Below are 26,468 nucleotides of genomic sequence, written 5' to 3' on the forward strand. Positions count from 1 at the left end.
TTACTGTTAATCTGATCCGTGAATTTTATTTCAGCGATTTCGAAGAACAGTTCATGAACTGTGGTTTGAGTGTGAGTGTACTATGTGTAACGCTATACAAGTACACCAACTGAGCATCGTAGTATATACGTTCGCGAGTATGTACGTTATATATGTGAGGCAATTCAATGTGCTTACACGTGAGTTAATTTGCTGCGGAATTGGGAGTGCTAACTTCAAGTCGCCTGTTTTGCCTATCTGCAAGCACTACATCAATCACCATATTGAAGCGTTCGAACAAACGGTACTTTTGGTGAGAAACTGGTGAATTTGAAAACCAGATTTCTACAAGAAGAAAACTTCGAATGGGGACAATTTTTACATGGTTAGAAAGAGAAAAATAATAACTACAAGGACAATGTATCAAAATCTTCCACCAGACAATTCCTTTAAGTACAATATTTCTTCCACTTCTCTCTACAAATATCTTCAGTGCTCTTTTTTCTCCCAACTTTTTTGGTGACCTTCAGTTTCATATTGGCGACCCTAAAAATTGGTCAGGACCCCCTGATATGAATACCGGGGTTATCAGGCACGCATCGTACAATTTTCATTAATTTCAGCTTGTTTCGCAGGTGTTATGTTTACTACCTAGTAATCTAGTTGAGTTTGATGGTATAGTTTCATGCAAAGTGGTTGTGGAATGTTCAGTATTTCAGGGTTCAATTCTGAATACAATCAATCCATCAACAGGGACATATATGGTGCCTTACCTCATATTATATGTCATGATTGTTATCAAAATATTATCTATACCAGCCATCTTTGTGGTTGAGCCTTTTAATTGTTCACGTAGGTGTTACTTTATCCTTAGCTACTAATGCGAACATCTAAGACTTTAGTTACCCATTCTGCCGTTATCGGTGAACATCTCATGCTAAGGTCTATTGAAATAAAATGCAAGTAATACCTCTTGGCAACATTATCTAATTACGCTCAAAAGATAGGGCAACTGTAAAATATAAACCAGATTTTGGTTAAATCTTGGAATTCTTTCCTGTGGCCATCAGGTAGATATCAGAGTGACCCAATTGGTTAATTTTAAAAATTAATAATTTTTCTTGAGAAATTGATAAAGGTACAGAAAAGTGCATTGCTGTTTGCTACAAAAAGTAGCAAAGTCACAAATTAAAATATATCACATCTTTATGACATTTTTTTTTTATTTAGTTGATTACAAACTGTATTCAATAATTAACACACAGAGAAACTGTTGATCAGCAGTCTGTGAACAGAACTGTTTTTTTTTCTCTGGCGACTGGATTTAATTGTGCCAGGGTCTGTTCTTGTCTACCTTTGTGCAGGCAGTGGGTTTGAATGGACCATTGTTGTGCGAGTGGGTGAATTGTTTAATAACCGATGGGGTGATTCTATAGAGCGGGGAAGACCCCATTGAATAGGCACTCGAGCCTTGGGTAGAACTAATCAATAAAAAACATGTAAACAGGAGCAGCCGATTTATATTTTGAAAAAAAGTCAGTTGCAGCTTAAAGTGTATTTAAATACATCTTTGGCAGAGATTCGTAAACACGCAAAGCTACAGGTTGTCCAGAAGTGTGGTTCTGGTGTTTTTAGAATTGTGCACTGCTAAGGAGAGTAGGGTGACTGTGATCCATATAAAAGTTTAAATTTTTGTTGTGAATAAAGGAGACTTTAAGCTGATTACAGAGATTAGAAACCAGCTGTTTCAGGTGAGCTACTGTAGACTACAGTTTGTATGTTAATGTAAATGAACAATAGTTAGAGGTGTATGTGAAGGGATATGTGTGTAGAGATATATATATGTATGTAGGGATATATGTGTAGTGATATATAAGTGTGAAGGGATATGTGTGTATATAGGGATATATGTGTGTATAGGGATATATGTGTGTATATATATGGATATGTCTTTGTAGGGATATGTGTGTAGAGATATATATATATGTATGTAGGGATATACAGTATGTGTGTATAGGGATATATGTGTGTATATATAGGGATATGTCTTTGTAGAGATATGTGTGTTAAGATATGTGTTTTTAGGGATGTGTGTAGAGATATATATATGTATGTAGGGATATATGTGTAGTGATATATAAGTGTGAAGGGATATGTGTGTATGTGTATATATGTGTGTATAGGGATATATGTGTGTGTATATAGGGATATGTCTTTGTAGGGATATGTGTGTTAAGATACTGTATGTGTTTTTAGGGATGTGTGTGAAGGGATATATGTATGTATGTAGGGATATATGTGTAGTGATATATAAGTGTGAAGGGATATGTGTATATAGGGATATATGTGTGTATAGGGATATATGTGTGTATATATAGGGATATGTCTTTGTAGAGATATGTGTGTTAAGATATGTGTTTTTAGGGATGTGTGTAGAGATATATATATATATGTAGGGATATATGTGTAGTGATATATAAGTGTGAAGGGATATGTGTGTATATAGGGATATATGTGTGTATAGGGATATATGTGTGTATATATAGGGATATGTCTTTGTAGAGATATGTGTGTTAAGATATGTGTTTTTAGGGATGTGTAGAGATATATATATGTATGTAGGGATATATGTGTAGTGATATATAAGTGTGAAGGGATATGTGTATATAGGGATATATGTGTGTATAGGGATATATGTGTGTATATATAGGGATATGTCTTTGTAGAGATATGTGTGTTAAGATATGTGTTTTTAGGGATGTGTGTAGAGATATATATATGTATGTAGGGATATATGTGTAGTGATATATAAGTGTGAAGGGATATGTGTATATAGGGATATATGTGTGTATAGGGATATATGTGTGTATATATAGGGATATGTCTTTGTAGAGATATGTGTGTTAAGATATGTGTTTTTAGGGATGTGTGTAGAGATATATATATATATGTAGGGATATATGTGTAGTGATATATAAGTGTGAAGGGATATGTGTGTATAGACGGATATATGTGTGTATAGGGATATATGTGTGTATATATAGGGATATGTCTTTGTAGGGATATGTGTGTTAAGATATGTGTTTTTAGGGATGTGTGTGAAGGGATATACAGTATGTGTTTGTAGGGATATATATTTGTGTGTAGGGATATATGTTTGTGTAGAGATGTGTCTGTGTATGTGAGTGTAGGGATACTGTACATGTGTGTGTAAGGATATGTCCCTGTCGAGTTGATAAAGCTCCTTTGGGCGTAGTAAATCTAGAGATTGAAGAAGACATAAAGTGACAATGGAAAAACTGACTGGAAAATGGAAAACAGTGAAAAAGAAGCTCACTGGTTCCAATACTGTTCTGATAAAGTATATGCACGAGAATGTTGGAGCAAATAAAATAAAGCGTTAAGATGACCAACAGCTTTAACTCTGAATTCATATAGAGATAATTATATATAAAAAAATATAAAGAAAGAAAAATTAAAACAAAAAAAACAGTGAAAACCAGAAATCCCTTTACTGTACCTCAGTTGTTAGTATTAATGTATATATATTGTATGAGTTTTTGACTAAAGTGCATGTAGAGTCGCAGGTGTGTGAGTGCCTGCAGAGGATTTAGGTAGTTAATTAGAAGTGCAAGATAACTGTTGTGTTCAGTGCCACCTATCAGCTGCTGATAGCAGCAGTACAGACAGCTCTGAATTTATTTGCTGATTATTTGCTGATAATTTCTAGCCATGCTGTGAGAGTGGTTTGTTCAAGTACAGCTTACCGTTTTATAGTCTACAGTACTAAGCTGCGCTGTCATACATTGCCATTTAGCATTATACTGAGCTATTTATACAAAAAAAATGTTATGTCATGGTTGCCTGTGGGTTTTTTTTGCAATTACTGCCAGTTCCTGTTCTTTCTTTAGATAACTTTAATGAATTTGCATAATTTATTAGTCATTGATGTGAGACATATTAGTAACATTTTTTATTGGTGGTACTACCGTGGTACAGTAATGGTGATATTTTTGTTTCTTTATGATATCATTTATGATTATCAGTGAACAGAAGAACAATTTTAAGAGATACTGTAATAACAAAAAGTATAACCTTGAGTCCAAAAGGACTCAAAGGAATACAACTAGAAACAGTTGTCGGTAAAGACTGAACATTACATTGACGATAAAATGATTTATTTGCTTAATTTTGAATTTGCATAATTTATAAGTCATTGATGTGAGACATTTTAGTAACATTCTTGATAGGTGGTACAGTAATTGTGATCATTTTGTTTATTTATGATATCATTTATGATTATCAGTGAACAGAAGAACAATTAATCTGAGATAATAACAAAAAGTATAACTTTAGTTCAAAAGGACTCAAATGAATACAAAGGAACCGTTTTCGGTAAAGAGTGATTAAGTTGACGATAAAATTTGTTATTTGCTCACCTTTATGCTATTTTGGTCATAAATGTACAATTAAACCATATATATATGATAGTTTTTTTTGTATTTTCCCCAATGCAGTAAAAGATTATATTTCAATGTGCCTTGCCTTGTCTGAAATTCCATTCATGTTGTATTCCAGTAGCACACCAGCCTAGCACATTCAGCTCAAAATTAACTGTACATACACAGAAGAACGAGCAAGCCTGGGGCTGTTTGTATTAACTCAAACAGTTTTAATTTGTGAGCACCTTATGAAATAAGGAGGATTTACTATTATATGTTAGGTTTCATTTAATATGGAAACACTGAAAATAATGGCATGAAAAAAGGAACAGATTCAACAGAGAAATTCATCTTTACCTTTAAGTCATAAGGGCATTCATAGATTGAAAACTTTATTGTCGAAGGCGTACCATTGAAAGCTACTGTAGCTAGCATAAACTGATGCATTCAATATGTGGGACACGAATTCTGTGGGACACGAATTCTTCTGTACATTTACTTCTGCTTTTTTGCTTACCTGTCTCCTCACAACCTCAGCACTCTTGCTCTAGTCTGTTTATAGCTGGGTGGGCAAACTACGGCCCACAGGTCACATGCGGCCCGCCAGTGATTTTTTTTGCAGCCTGTGAGATGTCTCAAGAAAGAGAAAAATATCAATCTATTTTACATCATCACAAAAAACGAGCTAGCTGCTTAGAATTTATCAGCACTAATGATGAACACTGTCAGGTAGGCGTATTATCCCCATTAATTATCAACTGTACTGTGTTGACATTATGTTTTTGTGAATACAGATTAAGTACACACACCTACAGTATTGCTTGAAAGTACTTGGAATCAAAGTTTGAAATCAAAAGCAGGTCGTTGGTTAGGTGCGGCCCAGTCAATTTTTCACTCCTTATATCTGGCCCATTCTTTCAAAAAGGTTGCCCACCCCTGGTCTATAGTGAATAGGTAACTTTCTTAGCACTGTTCACCCAGGTTAAAGAATCATTCATGAATATTCAGGTATATGTAATATATATAAAGGTATCTCAATAAATTTTGAGTTTTAATTGGAACAATCATACATGTGATATAATGTAGGAATCCCGCATGTGCATGGTACATGCTTGATCAAACTTTGAACGCAAATATTTGCTTTTCTCGTGGCATATTGCAACACCCAAAAATCTGGCGGGAAATTAATTGAGGTAATATTTAATAAATTTCTTTGTACCAGATGCATTTAATGAATGTTAGAAGGTGTTTCTTATCCTACAGTTTTACACATACAATTTGGATATAACATTTATGTCTAACTGTATTTCTGAATGTACTACTGTAAATGTATTTGGACCATAGTTGATCGATCGGGGCAGATTAATAGACCCTATTCTCTAGCTGTTGACCTTGGATCATATAGATTTATTATTCTTGGGATACGTTTGAGCTGCTCATATCTGTGTTTTTGTTTACACAGTTCTACTTGTTATGATGTGTATTATAGTGAGCAAACAGCAGTTAACTTTACAGCAAGTATATATTTAAACAATAGCCATTAAATATATACCATTTGTGAATGTTGGATACATGGGAATCATACTGTATGTTAAAACAGTACATGAAGATCTAGCACCATATGTATCTGTTGGAGTAAGTCAAAGGAACACTCCATAAAAACATCAAGGGTGCTGTACTTTGCAAACTCGGATATATATCTTGACGAAACTGAAAAGGCGTACATTGTGTGTTGCATTCTAACTTCTTACGAAGCTGAACGAAATCAAGGAATCCTGGATTTATACTCTGAAAGTGGATATTATAATGAAGCTATGTACCTTCATTAATGTGAAATAATTCTTAATTGAGACATACTTACAGTATCTGAGTGCAAAAGAACAACTGGTGATAACTCAGTCGATCAGTCTCTTGTGTATATTCTGTGCGGTATATATGTGTAGCACAATACTAGGTTGTACATGTACAGTACTGTAATTGCAGGTAAGTTGTGACCTTGGATACCTGTGGAGGAGTTTTGTCCATGGCAACTGCGTTTCCTTTCCGATGTATATACTCGTTAATACAAATAAGCAGACATGCGATAATAGGGTGAGAGAGTTGCACCCAGTTGGGACGATTATTGATATAAAGGGGTACTTTCAAGCTGTGCTTGAAAGCATCAGTATGGAGCAATATAAATATTGGGAACTGTTTGAGCTGCATGATATAGGAAGACAGTATATAAGACTCATGAATATTCATGAATATTATTTTCTCGTCCAAATTGGATGCATGCCATTGGCCCTGATTTGTCCGTATGGTCATTCGTTGAATAATTCTTAGGATCGAGAAAAAAGTTTGCATGTTTCAAAACTGTAAACTGACTGTAGAAAGTAGCTCAGAGGATAAATAATATGATTAATGTACATACCTTTTAACATTTTGAGCAGGCCTAATGATTATAAAACAGTAAACCGTACAATCGTTCATTTACTTCATTTCTCGATTTCCTGTCTCCTCACAACTTCATATGTGGTGAACTAACAGAACATGTTGGACTATCCAGTTACATTTGCATGAATGAAGGTGCATGCAGGTGCATGAAGGTGCATGCAGTTCTAAATATATATATTACCAACTTCCGTAAGCTAGCTACTTAGTACATATGCATCAGTGAGGGTGCATACAGACTTGCTAAATATGTTACCAACTTCCGTAGGCTAGCTACGTAGTACATTTGCATCGGTGAGGGTGCATACAGTGCAAATGTTACCAACTTCTGTAGCCTAGCTAGAACATTTGCATGTATACTGTAAGAAGGAGACTTGTAAGCCTTGTCGTTCGCAAATACCCAAATCAAAAAGGTTAGGAGTTACAGTATGAATTAAAAGCTGGTGTCGATCCAAGACATCATAGATTCCTTTTGTGGGTGTGTCATACAGTATCTGAAAACATGGAACTTGATAGAAATAGTTCACACTTCACTGCAACAGTATCAAACTACAGTACAGTGTGTGTACCGTCCTATAAGTTAATACTGAAGGTAACAAAGTGACCCGCACAAGAGATATCACTTGCTGCTGGATTTCAGCAACTACTGTATGAGCGCACAGCAGATACTCATTCAGTGGCAAATGTCCTTTTGACATGTTAAAATGTAAGACTGTGATAAACGCTTTGAGATATCTATGCCAGCATTTTTCACATATGTGAAGGGTACTTTAGACGCACCCGACTTATTGCGATAATATTCGACTTGAATTACACGCTGTCAAAATTTACTGACAGATAAAGTGTGTTTTTGAAACCAGGTCGTTCATGCATGGGGAAAAAACCTTGATCATATTTTAACAGAGGTCATGATCAAAGTTTGAAAGAATTTATATCTCACTTTAATTATACAATGATGTAGCTTATCATTTCGTCCTTCAGATCCGATATAGTCGCTTGCTTTCATGTAACTTCAAGTTCAAAATGTTCTTTTCACCAATAAATACATTAGAGCAGGGACCTAGCTAATGGAGATCTTTGCTGGTTGTTGCATAATTAATGTCCTCGGAAGAGAAATGTTACAAGTCGGGAGAAGGTCATCTGCAAAACACATCAACACTTAGCTGCTTAGATTCAAACACTCTCACATTTGATGGCTTAAGCAATATATACAGTAGACTTCTTTGCATGTTAGAATTGGGATTGAAATGGTGAAATATACAAATATTGTCATCAAGACAGTTGAGCTAGGCTGATGGTATCCCGCCCAGCACCCCCCCCCCCTTCCTGTCCATTCTCCTACAATCCAAACATCTTTGGACCTGAGAAACATCTCCCCAACGATATCGTTGAGTAGGCTCGATGGCTGATGATGCAAGATTTTAACATGAACTTCCCTTGCGGTAAAAAAAATGCCCTTCTTTGCCGCCTCTGACGAGTGACGTCATGTGGTGACAGATTCTTTAAATCTTCTGAGGGAATACTGTAATGTAAACACACCCGCCTCTCACACGCCACCGAGATGAAAGGCTCTGTTTTTGTGGCTATATATCTGCCATTGCAGTTACCTCTATTAGAGCCCATGTAGTCATTTGAGGTATATTTACTACTTTTATGACTTCCATCCAGTCGTAATTTTAATCCCACTGGAACATAATTCATATGCACCCTATGTTCGACATACTATACTGTACTTTTACTATAGCTGCAAGCATAGACCTACTGTACTGTATGAACTGTACACATGTGTGTGTATGTGGTAAATACATGAGAAAGTGTGATTTACTTCGTTCCCCACTTACCTGTCTCCCCACAACCTATGCACCGCATTCTACCGTGTCTAGAATGCCCTGGTAATCTTTTAACACTGTACACCCTCACTGGCCCAAATGGCCTCCCTTCATTTTTCTACCCACAAAGTGTCTCAATGTGTTTTTCGGAGTTTGAAAAATTTTCGCGAAATTCGCCCGGATTACCTTGGATTTATACTCTAGAAGTTTCCTATCAGGACTTCTGCACTTCCAAGGATCTTTTCCAGCCTGATAAGTATCCTTTTCTTGTAGGGAAGGGTGTTTTTGGGGGCTGTTTTTAGTGTACACTCTCGCCCATGCGTTCGTTTTTTCTTACGTAACGTTTTTAGGGTAACAGGTAGTAGCTCTGCGAGACTACTTCGTTCGTTGCCTATACCGCCTTGTTTACGCGGATAGGCATATATTTTCGTATGTACATGTTTCAGCTTTTCTTACTTTAAAAGATAATATGTTTGCTTGTTTCATGTACCTTCGTTACTTCTTACGCTTTGGTGTGGGTTTTCCCCTTGTAGCGTAATTTGTAGCGTTGCCTATACCGCCTTGTTTACGCGGATAGGCATGTTTTTCCGTATGTACATGTGTTTCAGCTTTTCTTACTTAGCATAAGATGTTTTGCTTTCATGTACTTCGTTAATTTTTACGCTTTCAGTGTGGGTTTTCACTTTTGTAGCGTAGTTGTAGCCACGTTCCGATATCTCCTAACTAGTCGAGATAGTCGGCTCGTTTCGTTGTTTTTCATGTTAAGACGGGAGTATCCTTGATTTCATATATTGTTGTATATTTTCATGTTTCCTCCAGTTGTTGCTACGTGCGCTCCCTGAGTCTCATGACTTGGGGTGTACCTCGTAGCCTTGTTCCCCCCTCCGCTGGTTCGCGGTTAGGGGGTTCTCTCCCTTATATACATGTTTCGTCCTTTTACAAGTTTTCAATGCATATATGTTTAGTTACGTTGCTTCCATATGTCGGAAGTGTTTCTCCTTGTAACGTATCTTGTATGCCGCGAACTCCTATCCAATACTAGGCGGTTCGATTACGTTGTTGTTGTTCTTGTTTGAACCTTCATATATTTGTACATATTTTCATGTTCTCCATGGGTTTCGCTACTCGTGCACCTCCTAAGTGTCGGGAGTTTTCACTTGGGGCGTATCTCGTAGCCTTGTTCCTCCCTTCCCGCTCTGTACGCGGATAGAGGGGTTCTCTCCCTTGTATACATGCTTCGTCCTTTTCCTTCATGTATTCTAGTTACGTGTTCGCTTCTAAGTGTGGGAAGTTTTTCACTATTGTAGCGTACCTTGTAAGCCGCGAGCCTCTAGCGGGGCGCGTTGTTTTTGTCACGTAACTTTACTCTCTGTTAGCATACTCCCACCCTACTTCCTCCTTATAGTCGTTCCGTTTGATACGTTAGACTATTTGCCGTTAGTCTCTCCTTAACGTGGGTTTCTCAGACATGTCTCGAAGCCACCTTAAATGTGTGAACTGTTCCGAGACCTCTGTCTAGTCTGTTTTGTTTTCACCAGACAGTGGCAGCACATCGACACCTGGCTAGCAGGCCGGGACAGGTTAGATCTATCACCGAACCCACAGTTCCCCTGGAGGGAATCGGAGGAGAGACAGGAGATGAAGAGGAAGTGAGAGAGTTGGTGGGAGTTGAGATGGAGAGAGGCCAGGAGAGGGCCGGAGAAGAGAGAGAGAGAGATGGAGATTTGCCACCCAAGGTGCCGGCGTTGTCCGGATGTACAACCAAGGGCTAGGGCAAGGGCAAGGCTCAAGGCCAACCAAAAGCCCATGTGAGAGAGAGAGAGATGCAGATTTGCCACCCAAGGTGCCGGCGTTGTCCGGATGTATCACCAAGGGCTAGGGCAAGGGCAAGGCTCAAGGCCAACCAAAAGCCCATGACAAAGACGGCCAGAGCGGACAGTCCGTCCGGGTCGCAGAGAGCGGCACCCGTTGTGGTGCGCGCAAAGAGAGGGGCTCCGGAGAGCCAGGGTCCGGCGAGACCTCAGAAGGAGCCCGGAACAGACGTTCCCCTCCGACCCAAGGAAGGCTAGGCTCAAGGCCAATAAAAAGCCCTTTAGAAGTTCCGACCGGAACGGACGGAATGTCCGGGTCGAGGAGAGTGGTACCCGGCATGGTACGCACACAGAGATAGGCTCCGGGAGCCCGAGTCCGGCGAGAGAGGCCGGAGGAGAGAGAGAGAGGAGAAAGAGATATTGCCCCCCAAGGTCCCGGCACCGTCCGGATTCTATGACCAAGGGGGAAGGCAAGGGCAAGGCTCAAGGCCAATAAATAGCCCATTTGAAATTCCGACCGGAATGGACAGAATGTCCGGGTCGAGAGGAGTGGTACCCGGAGATGGGCTCCGGGGGCCCGGGTCCGACGAGACCACGGGTCCAGCGAGACCTCACAGGGAGTGCGGAACCGAGGTTCCACTCCGGATCCCAGGAGTCGGTCCCGGAGCCGGGAACCGATGAGTTCAACAACTGCTGGGCCCCCAGAACGGGGTAGTAAGGGCAAACGCCCAATCCGGAAGGAAAGCCGGCTGGAGCGAGGTCCCCACGGCAAACGGAGATATACTTATCCCCAGCCTCAAAGTTAATCCCGCCTCCAAGAGGGGGAAGAGTCTCTTTCATCAGGGGAGTGTTGCCCCCCGGAACTAGCAGCTTGAGCTGCGACGACAGGTTCGAATCAATTGCGGAAAGACACTGCAATCGCTACACCATTTATTATTACACATCCCGAATGTGTGTTTAATGAGCACCAGCAGAAACCAGGACATGACATAGATTTCCTGTGCATTCATGGGTCATATTCTCCTCGCTAATTATATTTCTCTCTCGTTATAATTCATCGCCATATGTCTAGGTTTGAAACCTTGCTTGTTTTGTTGTTTAAAACACTGGTGGAACCCCCTCCAGAGCATGTTAAAAGGCGCAAACTGAAGCGATTCTAGTACAGTCTCGTTACTTAGTACCTTGGCAACCTGCCAAGAAGAGAACGTTCTCGAAGCTTGGCAAAGTGCCAGGAAAACGAAGCCTTCCAAGAGTCTTGGCAAACTGCCAAGACAATATTCCCGCGCTGTGTATTTGTTATGAGAGGAGGGGGGCCAAGCAGTCACCTGGATTGACACGTGTAAGCTCAACGTTTGCTGCAACGAGCTGTCGACTACGTGAGCGATCCCATGGAATAAACCTCTCTCTCTATTTTTTGGGTGAATTTCCAAGACAAACGCGTTAGTAGTAAGTTGGAAAAGGGGTAGGATAAAACCCCAACAAGAGGTACAAGCGCTAACGCGCTCCGAGCATACAGTATGCGCTTCGTGAATAATGTTCGATGTTCCGACATTTTAAGCACAGTTGCATTTCGTAGCACCTGATAGCCTAGTCGTGGCTATGCGCTAGGTGGTTTCAATAGGAAGTTGGATACTTCTACTGTACTACACTACGAAATGGACACGTCTCGACATGGAGAGATTTGAGGAGTAACGGGTACGTTATCATAACATTTATTACGTGTTTATTACGTTAAATGTGGTGTGGTAAAAACGTCGACATAACGTTTCTATGAGATATTAATGTTGTATTAATGTTATATTAATGTCTTAACGTAAATCGTTTTGAAATATGAGCCTGAAAACGTTTTCGGTGACTTACCTCTTACACCACTAATAACGTTGTCATAACAAAACACTACATGCTTAGTAACGCTTTTGTGTTTGCTGAGTAACTCCCCGGGCTCCGTTAAGCAGCCAGGGATTTATGAGGTGGATTTTCTACAAACCCACCCTCTCACCATCTTCACAGCCCCTGTTGGGAGTTTGTTTCTGATGAGTAGGTCTATAGCTCAGTTAGCTCAGGGTTAAAGCCTTTCAGTCATAAGGTCCCCGATTCAGGCCACCCCAAGATTAGTGTATGTTGTCCAGCTACAGAGTTGTTGACTTTTCATAATCATGGACGTTAAATTTGTATGTAAGAGACTGACTTCAGTCAGCTTGCAGCTTGGTTAAGCCAGTGAGGCTTCTTCTCATGTTCCTACTTGCAGGATGATCCTAAATACGTTCTTAAATACATACATATAATTGTAGGAGTCACATAAACAGTAGCATTGTAGCTTTGTTTAAGATTCTGATGAAGCAAACTATCCATTCAGTACTCAGTCTCATTTTTTGTAGCAGGGTAGCATTGTTTAAGATTCTGTACTCACTCAGGAGAGTGAGATTCTGTACCTTCAGTACTCATTTTTAGAGAGTACTGTGGTCAAGTGGTGAAGGCAGTGGACTGGTGATCTAAGGCTTGCGGGTTTGAGTCCTGGCCGGATCATTCAGTTGTTTCCTTGGGCAAGGCACTTTTTCGTCAGTGCAGCTTCCCATCCAGAAGATACTTGTCTCTATGCTTGACAGGTTTTCGTTGACCGGAGTAATATTGTTAGGCGCCTCAGGCATCATTATCTTTCAATAGGTCTACGCCTTTTCTTTCCCCAATATTATGATTAATATTTTTTAGCATGGAAAGAACCTCCATTAAACCTCCCTACAGGGTACAGCTTAGCATCATCAGGACATTCCTTTTCTTCAGAGTTTTCTGATTGCAACGGGTTGATAACTGAAGGAGTCATCAACGGTACTGTGGTACTGAATCAGTACTGCGAGTGCGGCTGTCCTGCAAGCGCTAACAAGGTCACCAAGCAGGCCGCTGTCTTTGACTTCTTTAGCAGCAGATACACAGGGTTGGGCTCTCTGGAGCCCTCCGGCGCCCAGGTACGGGGCTTTTGACTACCATCCTCTCAGACAACACGACGGTGGTAACATACTGTAGCTACGTCAACAGACATGGTGGCTCCAGGTCAGAGAGATATTGCCGTCTGGCAAGGGAGACCCTCACCACAGCTACAGAGTCTGGCATGGCCCTACAAGTCTTTCAGATAGCCAGAAAGGAGAATGTGATGGCCGATGCTCTGCCCAGGGGACAGCTCCACCCTGACGAGTGGACCCTTTTGCAACGAACAGGAAGTAGGTTTTTCCACATGTTCAGCAGACCCCTGATAGACCTGATTGCGACACAGGGCAACAATGGGCTGCTCATCTTTGTTCAGGCGGCCCACCCGCAGGCCTTCCACATAACGCCAGGTCCCTGTCGCGAAATGGACCGGAAGCTTACATCTTCCCCCTCTTGGCATGGTCAGCCATCATAGTGGCCCCGCTGACCCCGGTTCGGGCAAAAGTTATCCAGCTCCTAGCGGACGAGCCAGCGATCCTGCCGGACAAACCACAGTCGGTTGTCCCATAGACGGGGCGCTGGCTCACCCGGGCAGCAAGGGCCTACAATTAGGTGCCTGGAAATTGGTGTTTCCTTAGACAGAAAGGACTTTGGCCGCCAGAGTGAGAACAACCTTGGTACTTACGTTTTCTGCCTACGGAGATTCGGAGTATGCCGAACGAGACAGACTCTGCCTACCATGGCCTTTCTAACCTTGATCGCCGACTCCTTACCCACACTGTTCCAAAAAGGGAGGCAGGGTTTAGACGATCAAAAACTTTCGTTCGGCTGTTGCCGCCTTCCATCAGGGGCTTCCCCTACGGCTCCACGCCAGGCAGCAACGGCTCGCCTTGACTAAGGTGCCTTCAGTCCTACGGTTTGTGGGGTGCTGATAGTTCTCGACCCCTCCTTCTTCGCTAGAACCAGGTTTGGGCTCTCCTACCGGGAGACATCATCATCCCAGAGATCAAGACCTTCTCTTTGATCCCCGAGGACAGACTACAGTATGGTTTCCCATTAGGGCACTGAAGTGGTACCTCAACAGAACACAAGATCTCTTGGGTACTTCGACATCTCTGTTCTTCCTCCTTCGAGTGCCCCACTCAGCAGCCTGGGAGGATACCTTGTCCCGCTGTTTGGTGGAAGCCGTCCGCCCTCTGGCTACAGGTCCAGGCAGATCCATGGCTCACAACAGCAGGGGTTTCACTGCTTCTACAGCCCTGTTCGCAGGTTTTCCAATAGTGGACATCTGCAAGACGACGGCGTGGAAGACTCCAATCGCTTCGTCGCCTGCTACTTATCGGACATATCACAGGCCGATTTGGCTTTGGTCGCTCGATGATACGAGCTCCGGGGGTCCCACCCCTCGGGCCTCCCACCATCGGACAGTGCCACTCGGTGCATAGGTTGTGGGGAGACAGGTAAGTGGGGAACGAAGTAAATATTATAAAACTTACTGGTTTATATATTTACGAGTGACCCACTTACCTGTCTCCATTTCCCGCCACCCTCCCCCGAGGGAGGTGGGACGCAGCCGGACGGGGGAGCGGTCGTTCGACCTGACTCATGACTCCTCGCGTTTCGTCGATAGACATCGCCACCCCCTGGGTCGCCTGCGGCTACTTGTCTATCGGTGGGTGTTGTTTCCTTAGTTCGGTTTACCAGGTTACTCTTTCCATCTAAGGTAGTATGGGCCTCGTCCCCTTGTTCAATTAGGCCTCTGGAAGTGTAGGGGGAGGCACGCCTACGGGGTGACGGAGGGCGGACCCCCACCCCGACTGTTCAGGGTGGGCTCCACCCTCCGCCTGGAGGCGTCAGCAGTCTTTGTTAGCGTTAGATTTTTCCTTCTCGGCGAGCTCGGCGGGTGGCAGGGTTTACCCGCCACCCTCCCCGAGGTCGCGTCAGGGGCCACTTTGTGGGAAAGTGGTCTCAAAATGAAGGAAGGCCATTTGGGCCAGTGAGGGTGTACAGTGTTAAAAGATTACCAGGGCATTCTAGACACGGTAGAATGCGGTGCATAGGTTGTGGGGAGACAGGTAAGTGGGTCACTCGTAAATATATAAACCAGTAAGTTTTATAATTTTGGGGGATGTATACATGGTCTTTGCAATTAAGCTAATCATGATGGGTTCTTAAGTCTCAAGGTAGATGGAAGTATGAAGGGATTAGCAAAGCACCAGTGCTGGTGCCAAAGTAGGAGATAGGATATGGCAAAGTGACGGTGTCAAAGGGATAAGACAGCAACAGTGACGGTGTAAAAGGGATAAGACAGCAACAGTGAGGGTGTCAGAGGGATAATATAGCACCAACACACATGGTAATATTCTTGCCCTGCACTCCCAATGACCTTCTCGTGACCTTCCCCTCGTCTTTCAAAATCTACCATTCACAGTACTCCCACAACCCATTTGCTGGGTGGGTTGAGAAGGCTGACTTATTATTACAATGCCCTTCATCTGGTAAAACCAAGATCTGTAGGAGGATGGCTGCTAGAGTTTTATCAGCACTTTGCAAACGTATCGAGTTATGTGGAACTTGCAGTATATATGTGTTGTAAAATATATCAGCGCATTTCCATTCGAATATATTCTTTGTCCAAGTTATATTTTGTACCTTCATTGGATTCTCTACTCACTTACCTGTCTCCTTACCACAACTGCACTATTCGCTCTAGACCATTGGGTAACCTTTCAGCACTGTACATTAAATCGACCCTACTTAACTTAATTGGTGACCAGTCCTTGCATATCTCCCTACCACATGTAAATTGCACTAGAGGATCTTTTGTGCACAGTTGTTTCTATATCTAGGAGACTAGGTCGATTTGTTGTTCATAGATATATCCCAACTATAGTTGAATTTTGGAATTATCTTCACTATATACCATATTTTTAATTTGGAGAATCATGGTGACCGAATATAAATGATTTAAGTAGCCCAACAAGGGTGGTTATATTTCGTACATGTACAGTGGTTATGCATGCAGTACTTATGGTATGTTGTTGTTAGTTACATGTTTACCCATATCCACTCAACTAGCTGTTTCATCAGATATATAAATACCACCAGCTTATATTTCTGAATTGAAGAGCTTTCTAGTACAGTACTACAGCCAATTAAGACCCTGTATAGCTGTACTCAGGTGAAACCGTACCTGCATCTAAGGCTCATGTTACTATCTTTGGACTGGTATATGTGTTGATTTTTGAACAATTTGTCTTTATGCTGGGAACAAAAGTTGACCGCTAGGAAGCAACAAGTTGATTAGGGTGAAGTACAAACTAAATGCTTTTTGGGTTGTCAGATTTGGGACTGAATGAGTTGTAGATAAGACAATAATAGTCATCTATGTATGTGCAGACATTTTACATGAAATTTGCTGTACATCCTGAATGGTAACTTAAACACCCATCCTTTTTCCCACCTTTTTGATTTTTAGTAACATGTAGCCGTTTCATGCATGAGCCAATGTACCTCCGAACAGTCACACAGTGTAGTCAAGTACCTAGAAGGTTATGCCCCCTAGAAGGGGGCATAATGTACCATATATATGTTATCTCCCCTCCCTAGTCCCCGTGCTCCCTTTCTTAAGTTCTGCTGGCACAAAATCAACATATAAAGTCAATACATTCTTTGGCTGGAAGGTTCCCCCTTGACCTTGGATCCCTCATCCAGGGTTGGCCGGTTTTTACCAGGAGGTTTTTCCCACCTATTAGTGGGAAAAAATGGGAAAAACCTCAAATTATATAGAATTCCTAAAAATTCATGTGGAACTTGTGGAGGAGCATAGAAACTACAAGAAAATGGCATCTTATGGTAGGGGGTTGGGTTACTTCCAAAGAACAGCCATGATCTATAACTTTGTGAGTTTACCGATTAGACTAAATAATTCAAATAAATAATATATTGGATGCTCAAATCAACCAACTTTATTTTCCTATCGAGATGCATAATTCCATAATCTAGAGAATGGACAAGTATCAAACTGTTGGTGCCTCCTAGGGCTATGGTTCGTCATATTATACATGTCACATTGTCTTGTTACATATATAATGCAACACCATCACAAAAACATGGAAAGTGAGCAAACATATATAAACTCATGCATGAAGTTGTATAATAATTGGACCATGTTTGCATCAAGGTAAACAGTTGGGTTGTGTGAATGGTTCGATAGGGCCATTGTGCGTTTAATACTTTAATTGGGCCCATGTGCCTTACATAGTTTCAAAGCAGTTTCTATTGAGCCCCCTGGATTGAAGTTCACCTCAATAGACTGTTGCCTACTGTATTAATTGAATGAACTGTCTGAGCACATAATAGGCCTGAAGAATTTAGGAGGGGTGAGTGTCCCAGTGTAGACCTATAATGGTTTGGGCAATAGGCAATGCATACTGCTAAAGAGATCGTGACAGAATAACTATACATGTGCAATATGAAAAATACTCTTTTTTCCACAAAAAGTAGAATTAGGTTGTGATAAAATAGCTCAAAATGAAGCTAAGAAACTCCCATATTCAATAACATATGCCTGTCATGAAACAATATCGTGCCTACAGATGACCCTGCATATTACGGACAAGTAATAATAGTTTTCGAGACGGAGGCGGTTTTTACCGGTATTTACTAGTTTTTCCCGGTTTTTACCGCTTAGTGGGAAAAACAGGTTTTTCCCGGGAAAATGCCAACCCTGCCCTCATCACCTACCTGGTTCCCTTTACCTTCCCTTGGCCTTCACCTTTATAGTCTGGCACTGCCTCCTAACTCTTGGGTCCACCAAAGTGAATAGCCTGATTAATCATTATAGCTGAATTGCCAAGAACAGTTCTACTTACTGTACATCAGTAGGACGCACACTGGCACACCGTTATGGCGAGATCCTTGGTTAGAAGTTAAAGGCCTTATCAATGGTAATGCCAAGCAACAACAACAAAATTTCGGCCCCGACGAGAATTCACAATTATACAAAGGCCGAGTTTTTACTTATTATATAATTTTTTTTTTACTTCTATATACAGGTGATCCATCGGGGAGACGTCTCAGCCGAAGCGCTGAAAACATCCTTAGTGGGTCCTCTAGGAAGGGCACCTCTGGCAGACCGGCTTCACCTCAAGTGTCCTCCAAACTTTCCCAAGGTAAGGCAATTATATCCTGTGAATCTCATACATGTATACATGCATTTGTTGAATGAAGTCAAGTTAATACAGGCCAACTTCAGGCCTTCAGTACAACAGGTATATCATTCTCAAGTTGCAGATATACAGTAGTGCGGTGTATATAATGCATAAAGGAATATACTGTACAGGGAATAACTTATCGCATCGCAAAATGCTATGCAATATGGTCAGATTGCTATACAATAAAATAATAATAATAAATGCAAATTTATATAGCTCCAATATCCAGAGGAAAACCAATGCTCAGTGGCGCTAGTGCTCAGGGAAGGCAGTCAAAAATAGATATTAGTTTTGAGTCTGTTTTTGAAAATGTTAACGTTGGGTGCCGACTTGATGTGCAGTGGAAGTGAGTTCCAAAGAGTAGGAGCGGCATTCGAAAACGATCTTTGACCAAATGACTTGAGATTCCACTTTGGTACCATACAAGTGGAGAGATGGTTGTTCACAGTTGGTGAGATATAAAAATACCGAAATTTATTAATTTTAACAGGATTGGTCATTATGGAATAATTTGTGATGACAAATATATATATGGACCATCATCATGACATGCTTGAGTCTTCCTTGAAAGTTGATTAGTTCGTAGCCTATAGAGAATAATTTGACAGTTGTGTTTCTGATTTTTCAGTATTTTGTGTTGGTATTAAAGCTAAGATCAAGTGTACTGTAATTCATCAAAATTAATAATTGATTTCAAATGTGGAAGTCTTAATTTCATCGTCTATAGAAAATTTAGAAAACAATACGGTCGGTCTGATGTATATAATGAGATCTCAAATAACTGCATTCAAACTGAATCTATTTCAAACCTTGATGTCCAGCTGATCCCAGCTGAATGAAATCAGCTACCCAAAGGAGATTTCTGCTCAAATATGCCATGCTTCTTTACCTGATTTTCATTGATTAATTCGTTTTGAAATCTTAGATCTTCTTTATTTATGCTTGTTGAAATTGTAGATCTTCTTCATTTATGCTTGTAATTGTAGGCAATAAATTACTGCTCAACTTAATGGCTTTGAACTTCAGGTTGTAAAATACTGGCTCCTGTGTAAAACTGCCATACTGTACATCTTTGAGCTTGTACAGGGACCTGACCATTTTGCATTGATAGCATTTTGCTTGGCAGCACCGGATAATTATTCTATGAGTTGTCTTGTATGACCACGGCATACGGTATATGTGCCAACTTTGACATTCAAGTCTGCAGTAGTAACAAAGGTCACCACCATCAGCCTCCTTTTATTTCATGAGCTCCCCAGTAATGTATCATCAGTTTCCAAAGAAAATATCTCACTTTGTACATGTATGGGAAACTCTGTGAATGGCAAAACTGACTAGAAAATCATTAATGCCATAGCCAGTCTAGGTAAACATGTAATGTCATAGACCTGTGGGGGCATGTCATCTGTGAGTCATAAAACAATACTGCGGGTAATTTGTTTTATGATGAATAGGGCTGTGGTGCTCCAGCTTGTTAACTAATTACAAGTGAAATTGTAATAAATGTTGCTATATACGGTAGCTGGCCTGGAATAGGTTGGAAGATTCAACTCTTCACCTTGCTCTGCAAGCTACTGTGTTTCCTACTGTGCACTGTGTTAGTGCAGTGCTGCAGCTATTAAGGTAACATGCATTGCATATTGTATAGCAGTGGTGCACAAAATGGTTTGGGTACATGGTACAGTACTGTACATGTGCATAGAAGCAGTGTAACTAGTATTACTTGTGTGATATTTATAGCGTTTAAAATTATAATTGGGAACTTGTCAACCCAAGCATGTTTGATATGAATCATTTTAACATTCAGTGACCTGCAGTTGGTATAACTTGTCAGAGTGTGCAGTCTGGAGGTTATAGGGTAAATTTGATACTGTATTTGATACTGTATCGGTCGAAACAGTGTTCAAATTGTGTAAGCATTCAAATTGATACTGTATCGGTCGAGGTATCTATAATTATAGCATGTTCAGAAATAGTTTGAAACCAGTCAAGATATGCAGTTGATAATATACTGTAGACATTGATCAATAATTTAAAATGCAAATTTATTTAAATATTAAGTTGGCAGTTTCAGCATCGGGTTTGAACTGACATAGATACATTTACCCCAACTGAATTGTAATTAATGCAAACATCAAGATTTAAAGAATGACACACAATGCAAACACCGGGCTATACAGAGTTAAAGATATATTCACAGTCATACTCATATTAATTAAATAGGCTTAACTAAATTTAAAAGACAATTTTTAAATAATGATTTGGTCGAGTAATGTGTGCACGGTCCAAGACCTGTTTTTCATTAGATTTTCTCCTCAAGTTCCTTGTGACCTGCGACCATTTTACCCAAATATAAATTATCTACGGATATTGTAATCTTAGTAATCCCCTTGTCACCACGGAGCTGAAAACAGAAAAATATAAAAAACCAAAAAAAAGCAGAAATTGAAAAGTATACAGTGCTTTTCCTAGAAAATGAATTTCCTGAGAATTAATCTTGACCCTGAAAAAGTCTGGTCGAATAAGTGATCACCAAAACGCAACTCAGGGAGCGAAAACTCGGAACGAGAGTATGCAGTCAAAATTCACAAAGTGAGAATCTTCTGAATGGTACAATAGGAAGGAGGAGTGAGTGGGTGGGTGGTGCCCCAGAAGTGGGTACACAGTTCTACATGTAGTTAGGTAGATACAGTAGTAAAAGTGCAATTTAATAGATGGAGACAGGTACTTATAAATGGTAGCTCATGAATAAATCCCTAAACCAGTAAGTTTTTATGGGATTAAATTTTAAACTAATTTTCACTGTTTCTTTATCGGTTCCCAATCCCCCGGGAAATGGACTTTAAAAATTATCCCTGTGTGTTAAACTTAATGTATTAATATAGTAAGTTATAACATCCTGCTTTCATTGCAGGATATTCCTTGTACACACCTTGACCGGGGTATGAGTCAGAATCAAGCTGTTAAACAATTATAAGATGATACAAACCCTGCGTGGCTGCAACTGTAAATATGCCAACAAAAATTACCATACAATTTATATAGATCTACTGTACCTGTATCAAATGAAATTTGCAAAGAAGTGCATATATATATATACTGCCCAGGTGTTTCCATGGCAATAAAGCTTCTGTTCAGAGATGTGTCATAGTGTTTGCGAGGATCGTCGTAGTATTCGTCAGCCAGCCAGAGCGATGTCAAAATTAAACCACTATTACTATGAATAGACCTTGAAAAATGTGTAATATTGGCTTACTACTGTTCATATATGTACAACACAGTGTTAATGTTACTGTACAAATACACGAGTTGTAACAGTAGCTTCAGTATTAATCTTGTCTGTACCGTAATCACATAAGAGAGCATATCCATGGGGGGATGAAAATATCTACATGGCATGAAAAGACTCCGTTGCGAGACTCCTGTTTCTGGGAAGGTTTAACGAGCTGTTTTGAGAACGGTAATTGCTTTTTTTTTTCTTGTTTTGAATTATGTTGATACAGGTACAGTACTTTTAAGGCCTACTGTACAGTGCCTCTGGTCTATTTCACTCATTCATGCACGGATAGTGTCTAACGTAGTTCTGAACGAGTGTTTAAGTCTCGTGCATATATTATTGCATGTTTACAGTTACTGTAGTACTCTATGATATTTGATGTATGTATACCAACATGCATGTACACATACTGTTTGTGTGAACTCAAAAGTTTGCAATCAAACTGTAAATCAGCCATTTGTCTGTGAATTTGACTAATTAGAGATCAAACTAAATTCAAAATACATATATACCAAAAAGAAGAAACCTTTGATGTGAATTGTGGCGTGAGATGCGAATAAAATTTAAACTTGATTAGGTCTAATTCCTTAAGGCGCCCATTCTGGTAATTGGATGCGTACAGTACTTTATAAGTTAATCGTGAAAGTATACAGTACAGTATATGGCAACAAATTAATTAATGTGGTCAGTGCAGGATATGTGGGTATATGGCTGATTGTATCCAGGTGTATATAGGGCTTATAGCTTTAGAAGCGTTGAAGACAAATGCGCAGTATTCTTCTGAAAAGCGTTCGCATATGTACCTGTTCACATTATGAATTTATTTACATACTGTATGTGTGGGATTTTGCAATGAAATTTTGAAATGACTGATTTTTAGATCTACAGTATACAGTATTAATCATTTGGTACAATTTGACTTAACTCTTTCACCCATACAGATGTACAGTAATTTTGAAGACAATTCTGTCAATTCTGGTCAGTTAATTGAACAACTGGCTCAAGAGAGTAAAAAATATCACATATAGTAGGGAATCGAACTGATCCCCTTCATTACGTCGTCCAGACACTTTCTGTGTACTACTGTACCAATAATCACTGCAGATAAAATGACAAATTAGAATTGAATGTATGGACTGTGTACGTTACTGGACGATTTGAAAACTTGACTGTATGGTCAAGCTATGTACTGCAATGGCTTATAAGCGTTGTACCTGTACAGTAGGTTATAGGATTTATATGGTCAAAAGGACATGAAGAAAAGATATCAAAATCACACCAGAATAGCTGCTTAAAGGTACAGTACTATAGTAGTGTAGTCTGTGTAGGCCCCAAATTATAGCACGCTATAATTGCTAGAAATTTTCAAACAAACATTTCCTGGAGGTCTTTACTCTCCAAATTGTTCTCAGACATTTTAAAGGAACACACAAGATGACTGAATGTCCCAGTGAGGAAAATTTCCTGGAAGGTTGTAATATAAACAGTTTAAGAATTTGGACAAAGGTGACCATATTATTTGAATATCTAGCATATTTGAGGCCAAATACAGCATGTACTTTAGATCATCCTGCAACTTGGAACTTGTGAAGAAGCCTCATAGGCTTATCAAAGCCGCAAGCTGACCGAAGTCAGTCTCTTAGATTCATATTTAATGTCCATGATTATGAATTGTCAAAATTATTGTCAACAACTCTGTAACTGGACGACATACATTAATCTGGGAGTGACTCGAACCGGGGACCTTATGATTGAAAGGCACCGGCGTTAACCACTGAGCTAACACTCCTAAAAGCATACCTTTAAGTTTAACTATAGGCTAGCTGTGAGTGTGATTCTCATACAGTGACTGTGCAGTACTGTTTAATTGTGTCCATCCAGGAACTACAAGGATACAGACTCACTGGATTTCTCTTTATATCCAGGCTCTGTATATCCTTCATTGATCGACACAGTTAAATCCTTGGGAGAATTAGACTTCTATAGTCTGTTAGTAACAATATAATGTATGCAGGCCTTGGACCACATAATCTGGTCTTATCAATGGTGCTATTATTGACAAGTCTATTTAATACACAGGTTCAATGTGAATCTATACTGTACCTTATGCATGCACTGTGTCAAGAATTACAGACTTGTAATACTCACAACAGAGACAGGCATTTGAATATAATTGAATAAAGTTGTTCAAAAGAGTTAGCAGCTAGGAACTTGGCTTGTCACAGGTGGAATTTCTTGCTGACTAATATATTGGCAGTAATTCTCCTGGGTTGATTGTTGAAAGGAAAATACTGTAAAACACAGTGTGGTGCAACAATCACTGTATATTGCCAAGATAAATATTGTGTGTACTAGCTGTATAGCCTACTGTACTCTACCATCAGGTACACCCTTGCAAGGAAAGACCATTTTCAGTGCATGTATAGCCAAAAACTTGCAGGGATATATACGAATCATTTACCTGGACATGGTTATTCAAACCTCTTGTGTTCTGGCTTGATCTGTGTAGGGTTGATCTGCATTAAACTGCTCTTTATGACGTCGAGATCGAGAGTTGTATGTCCGGTTGTGCATCTAGGTTTATTTGTGGGATATGTCTCGGACCATGGCAGTGGAATACTGTGGTATGTACTGTGTGTGGAATATATTGCATTTGATTGGTGATATTGGTCGAGTGTTTAACAAAAATAATTTTGGACATTAACATTGACCATGTAATAATCAAACTGATGGGATTCCGGTATCTCAGTAAATTTGCAGAACGAGTAATAATTAAAAGGAGGTATATTGACACCATGAGTGTCATTTGGTGGTAATAAACTTCAACTATAGATACCTCGTGTAACTGCATAGCTTTAGGTGTTGAGTCTTTGCACACAAAATATATACAAGTTTGTGAATACCCATATTAACTTGTCATGTAACACACAAGCTACAGTATATATATTTATGCAAGGAAGTACTTACAAAAAGTCAAGGGAGTAAGTTAAATGTGTTATTCTATGGTCATACAGTATGTTATACAAGTTTGCTGATCACATCATTCCATGTTCATAGCATTATAACACATACATGTACAGTATACATCTAGCTAGTTTGGGATCAAAATTGACCTGAACTCATTGTTTTTTAAATAATTTTTGCGCACAAAAATTTCTTTAGCCATTTAAACCATCACATAGATGGATATATTACTATTATATTTATCGTTGATAATTTTTATATTTTGTTTGTTTTATATTAAATTTATCCATTTTATTTTGCATCTCATCTTTTGATGACAAGTAGCCTGTGTACAGTACTATATTTATCTGTTAATCTATATCTGGCTACTGCTGCTGCTAGCTACAATAGGTCAAGGTCAAATTCCTCTGTACCTTTTGGTACCATGCTTGTTGAGATTAATTATTAGTCAACTTGAAACACTCGTGCCCTTGAAACAAAGTTCCTGCCAGACAGACTTGTTTACTCAGCACCTTACATAAGGATAGATATCTGTGTATATCTTTGGTCTTTTGTTACGTCATAATCTTCACAGTGCAATTTGTTGCACAATTTCAGGAGCTTTATCGAGTAACTGCATAACAACTAGGCTGGGCTATTATGTTGTCAAAATTTGATGGATAACCGTGTTCAAAAAGTATCGTCTCCTCATCAAACTTACCGATCAATCGCTGTGGTAATACGTTACTCAATAACTTGTTTTGTACTTGTCTGGTACACATCTCGTTCACAGACATTACACATTTACTTCGTTCCTCGCTTAGCTGTCTCCCCACAACCTTAGCACTCTCGTTCTACTGTGCCTAGAATGAACTGGTAACCTTTTAAACACTGTGCGCCCTTCATGACCGGCACTTCCGGTCACTGCCGGGCTTCCTTCTGCTAAGTACCTACAGTACTGCATTCATATGGTCCAAGAACATGCAGTACTTTACAGGCAGCTTACACTGTCCGCCCTCCATGACCGGTACTTCCGGTCACTGCCAGGCTTCCTTCTGCTAAGTACCTACAGTACTGCATTCATATGGTCCAAGAACATACTGTAAGGTAGAGGCAGTTTACATATCGCTCATCTTCTGTACATAGCGCCGTTTAAGATTTTTCATATTTGTAAGCGTTAAAAAGAATGAAGTTTCACCTTTCTGTTCGATGGCTATGTACATCCTAACGATAACCCTGCGCATTGCAATTGTCAAGTAACTAAACAAGTACTGTACACAGGCAAATTGAATTCAATGAGCAGCAAATGTAACTGGTGATTACATTTCATGGACATTGAAATGTAAATTTGTTCCAAGCTCATTAATAGTTAAAGTGCATAAATTATAACCATCTCAATTTTGTTTTCATGCATGAGAAATATATATATTTATATCAATTTCAAACATCTCAGTTTTGTTTTCATGCATGAATAATATATTTATAGCAATTTCAAACATCCTACTTTTGTTTTCATGCATGAATAATATTTTAGAACATATAAATATAATTATAGGTATTGTTCCTGGATGCAGACTTTAATCTACATTACAATTACAAATTAAAAGCAAATATCA

General features: G+C 39.8%; 2 protein-coding genes across 17 annotated transcripts in view; one reads left to right on the forward strand and one right to left on the reverse strand.

Annotated features, from left to right (window-relative positions):
* Positions 1-26,468, forward strand: part of LOC139984082 (transmembrane and coiled-coil domains protein 2-like) — an 84,276-nt gene that overhangs the window by 13,262 nt on the left and 44,546 nt on the right. For 13 of the 16 annotated variants that reach the window (XM_071997771.1, XM_071997774.1, XM_071997772.1 and 10 more), the window contains one exon: positions 18,474-18,590. In XM_071997771.1, coding sequence (XP_071853872.1) covers positions 18,474-18,590 — 117 coding nt within the window. Of the gene's footprint in view, positions 1-6,367; positions 6,405-18,473; positions 18,591-21,838; positions 22,093-24,155; positions 24,534-26,468 lie in introns of those variants that run through there. The other 3 variants (XM_071997779.1, XM_071997785.1, XM_071997788.1) reach the window with 3 other exon arrangements.
* LOC139984500 (uncharacterized) lies at positions 2,212-24,498 on the reverse strand. The gene is made up of 2 exons (XM_071998414.1): positions 24,371-24,498; positions 2,212-5,044 (listed from the first exon to the last, which is right to left on the reverse strand). Exon 2 carries the CDS (start codon positions 3,181-3,183, stop codon positions 2,212-2,214), a length of 972 nt encoding a protein of 323 aa, XP_071854515.1. The 5' UTR covers positions 3,184-5,044; positions 24,371-24,498.

The sequence above is a fragment of the Apostichopus japonicus genome, chromosome 17, assembly GCF_037975245.1.
Source record: "Apostichopus japonicus isolate 1M-3 chromosome 17, ASM3797524v1, whole genome shotgun sequence".
Taxonomy (NCBI): domain Eukaryota; kingdom Metazoa; phylum Echinodermata; class Holothuroidea; order Aspidochirotida; family Stichopodidae; genus Apostichopus; species Apostichopus japonicus.

What these genes read in the sequence shown, in the direction of transcription:
- LOC139984500 (XM_071998414.1), bottom strand. Translation starts at nt 3,183, where the DNA reads ATGTACAGTATCCCTACACTCACATACACAGACACATCTCTACACAAA.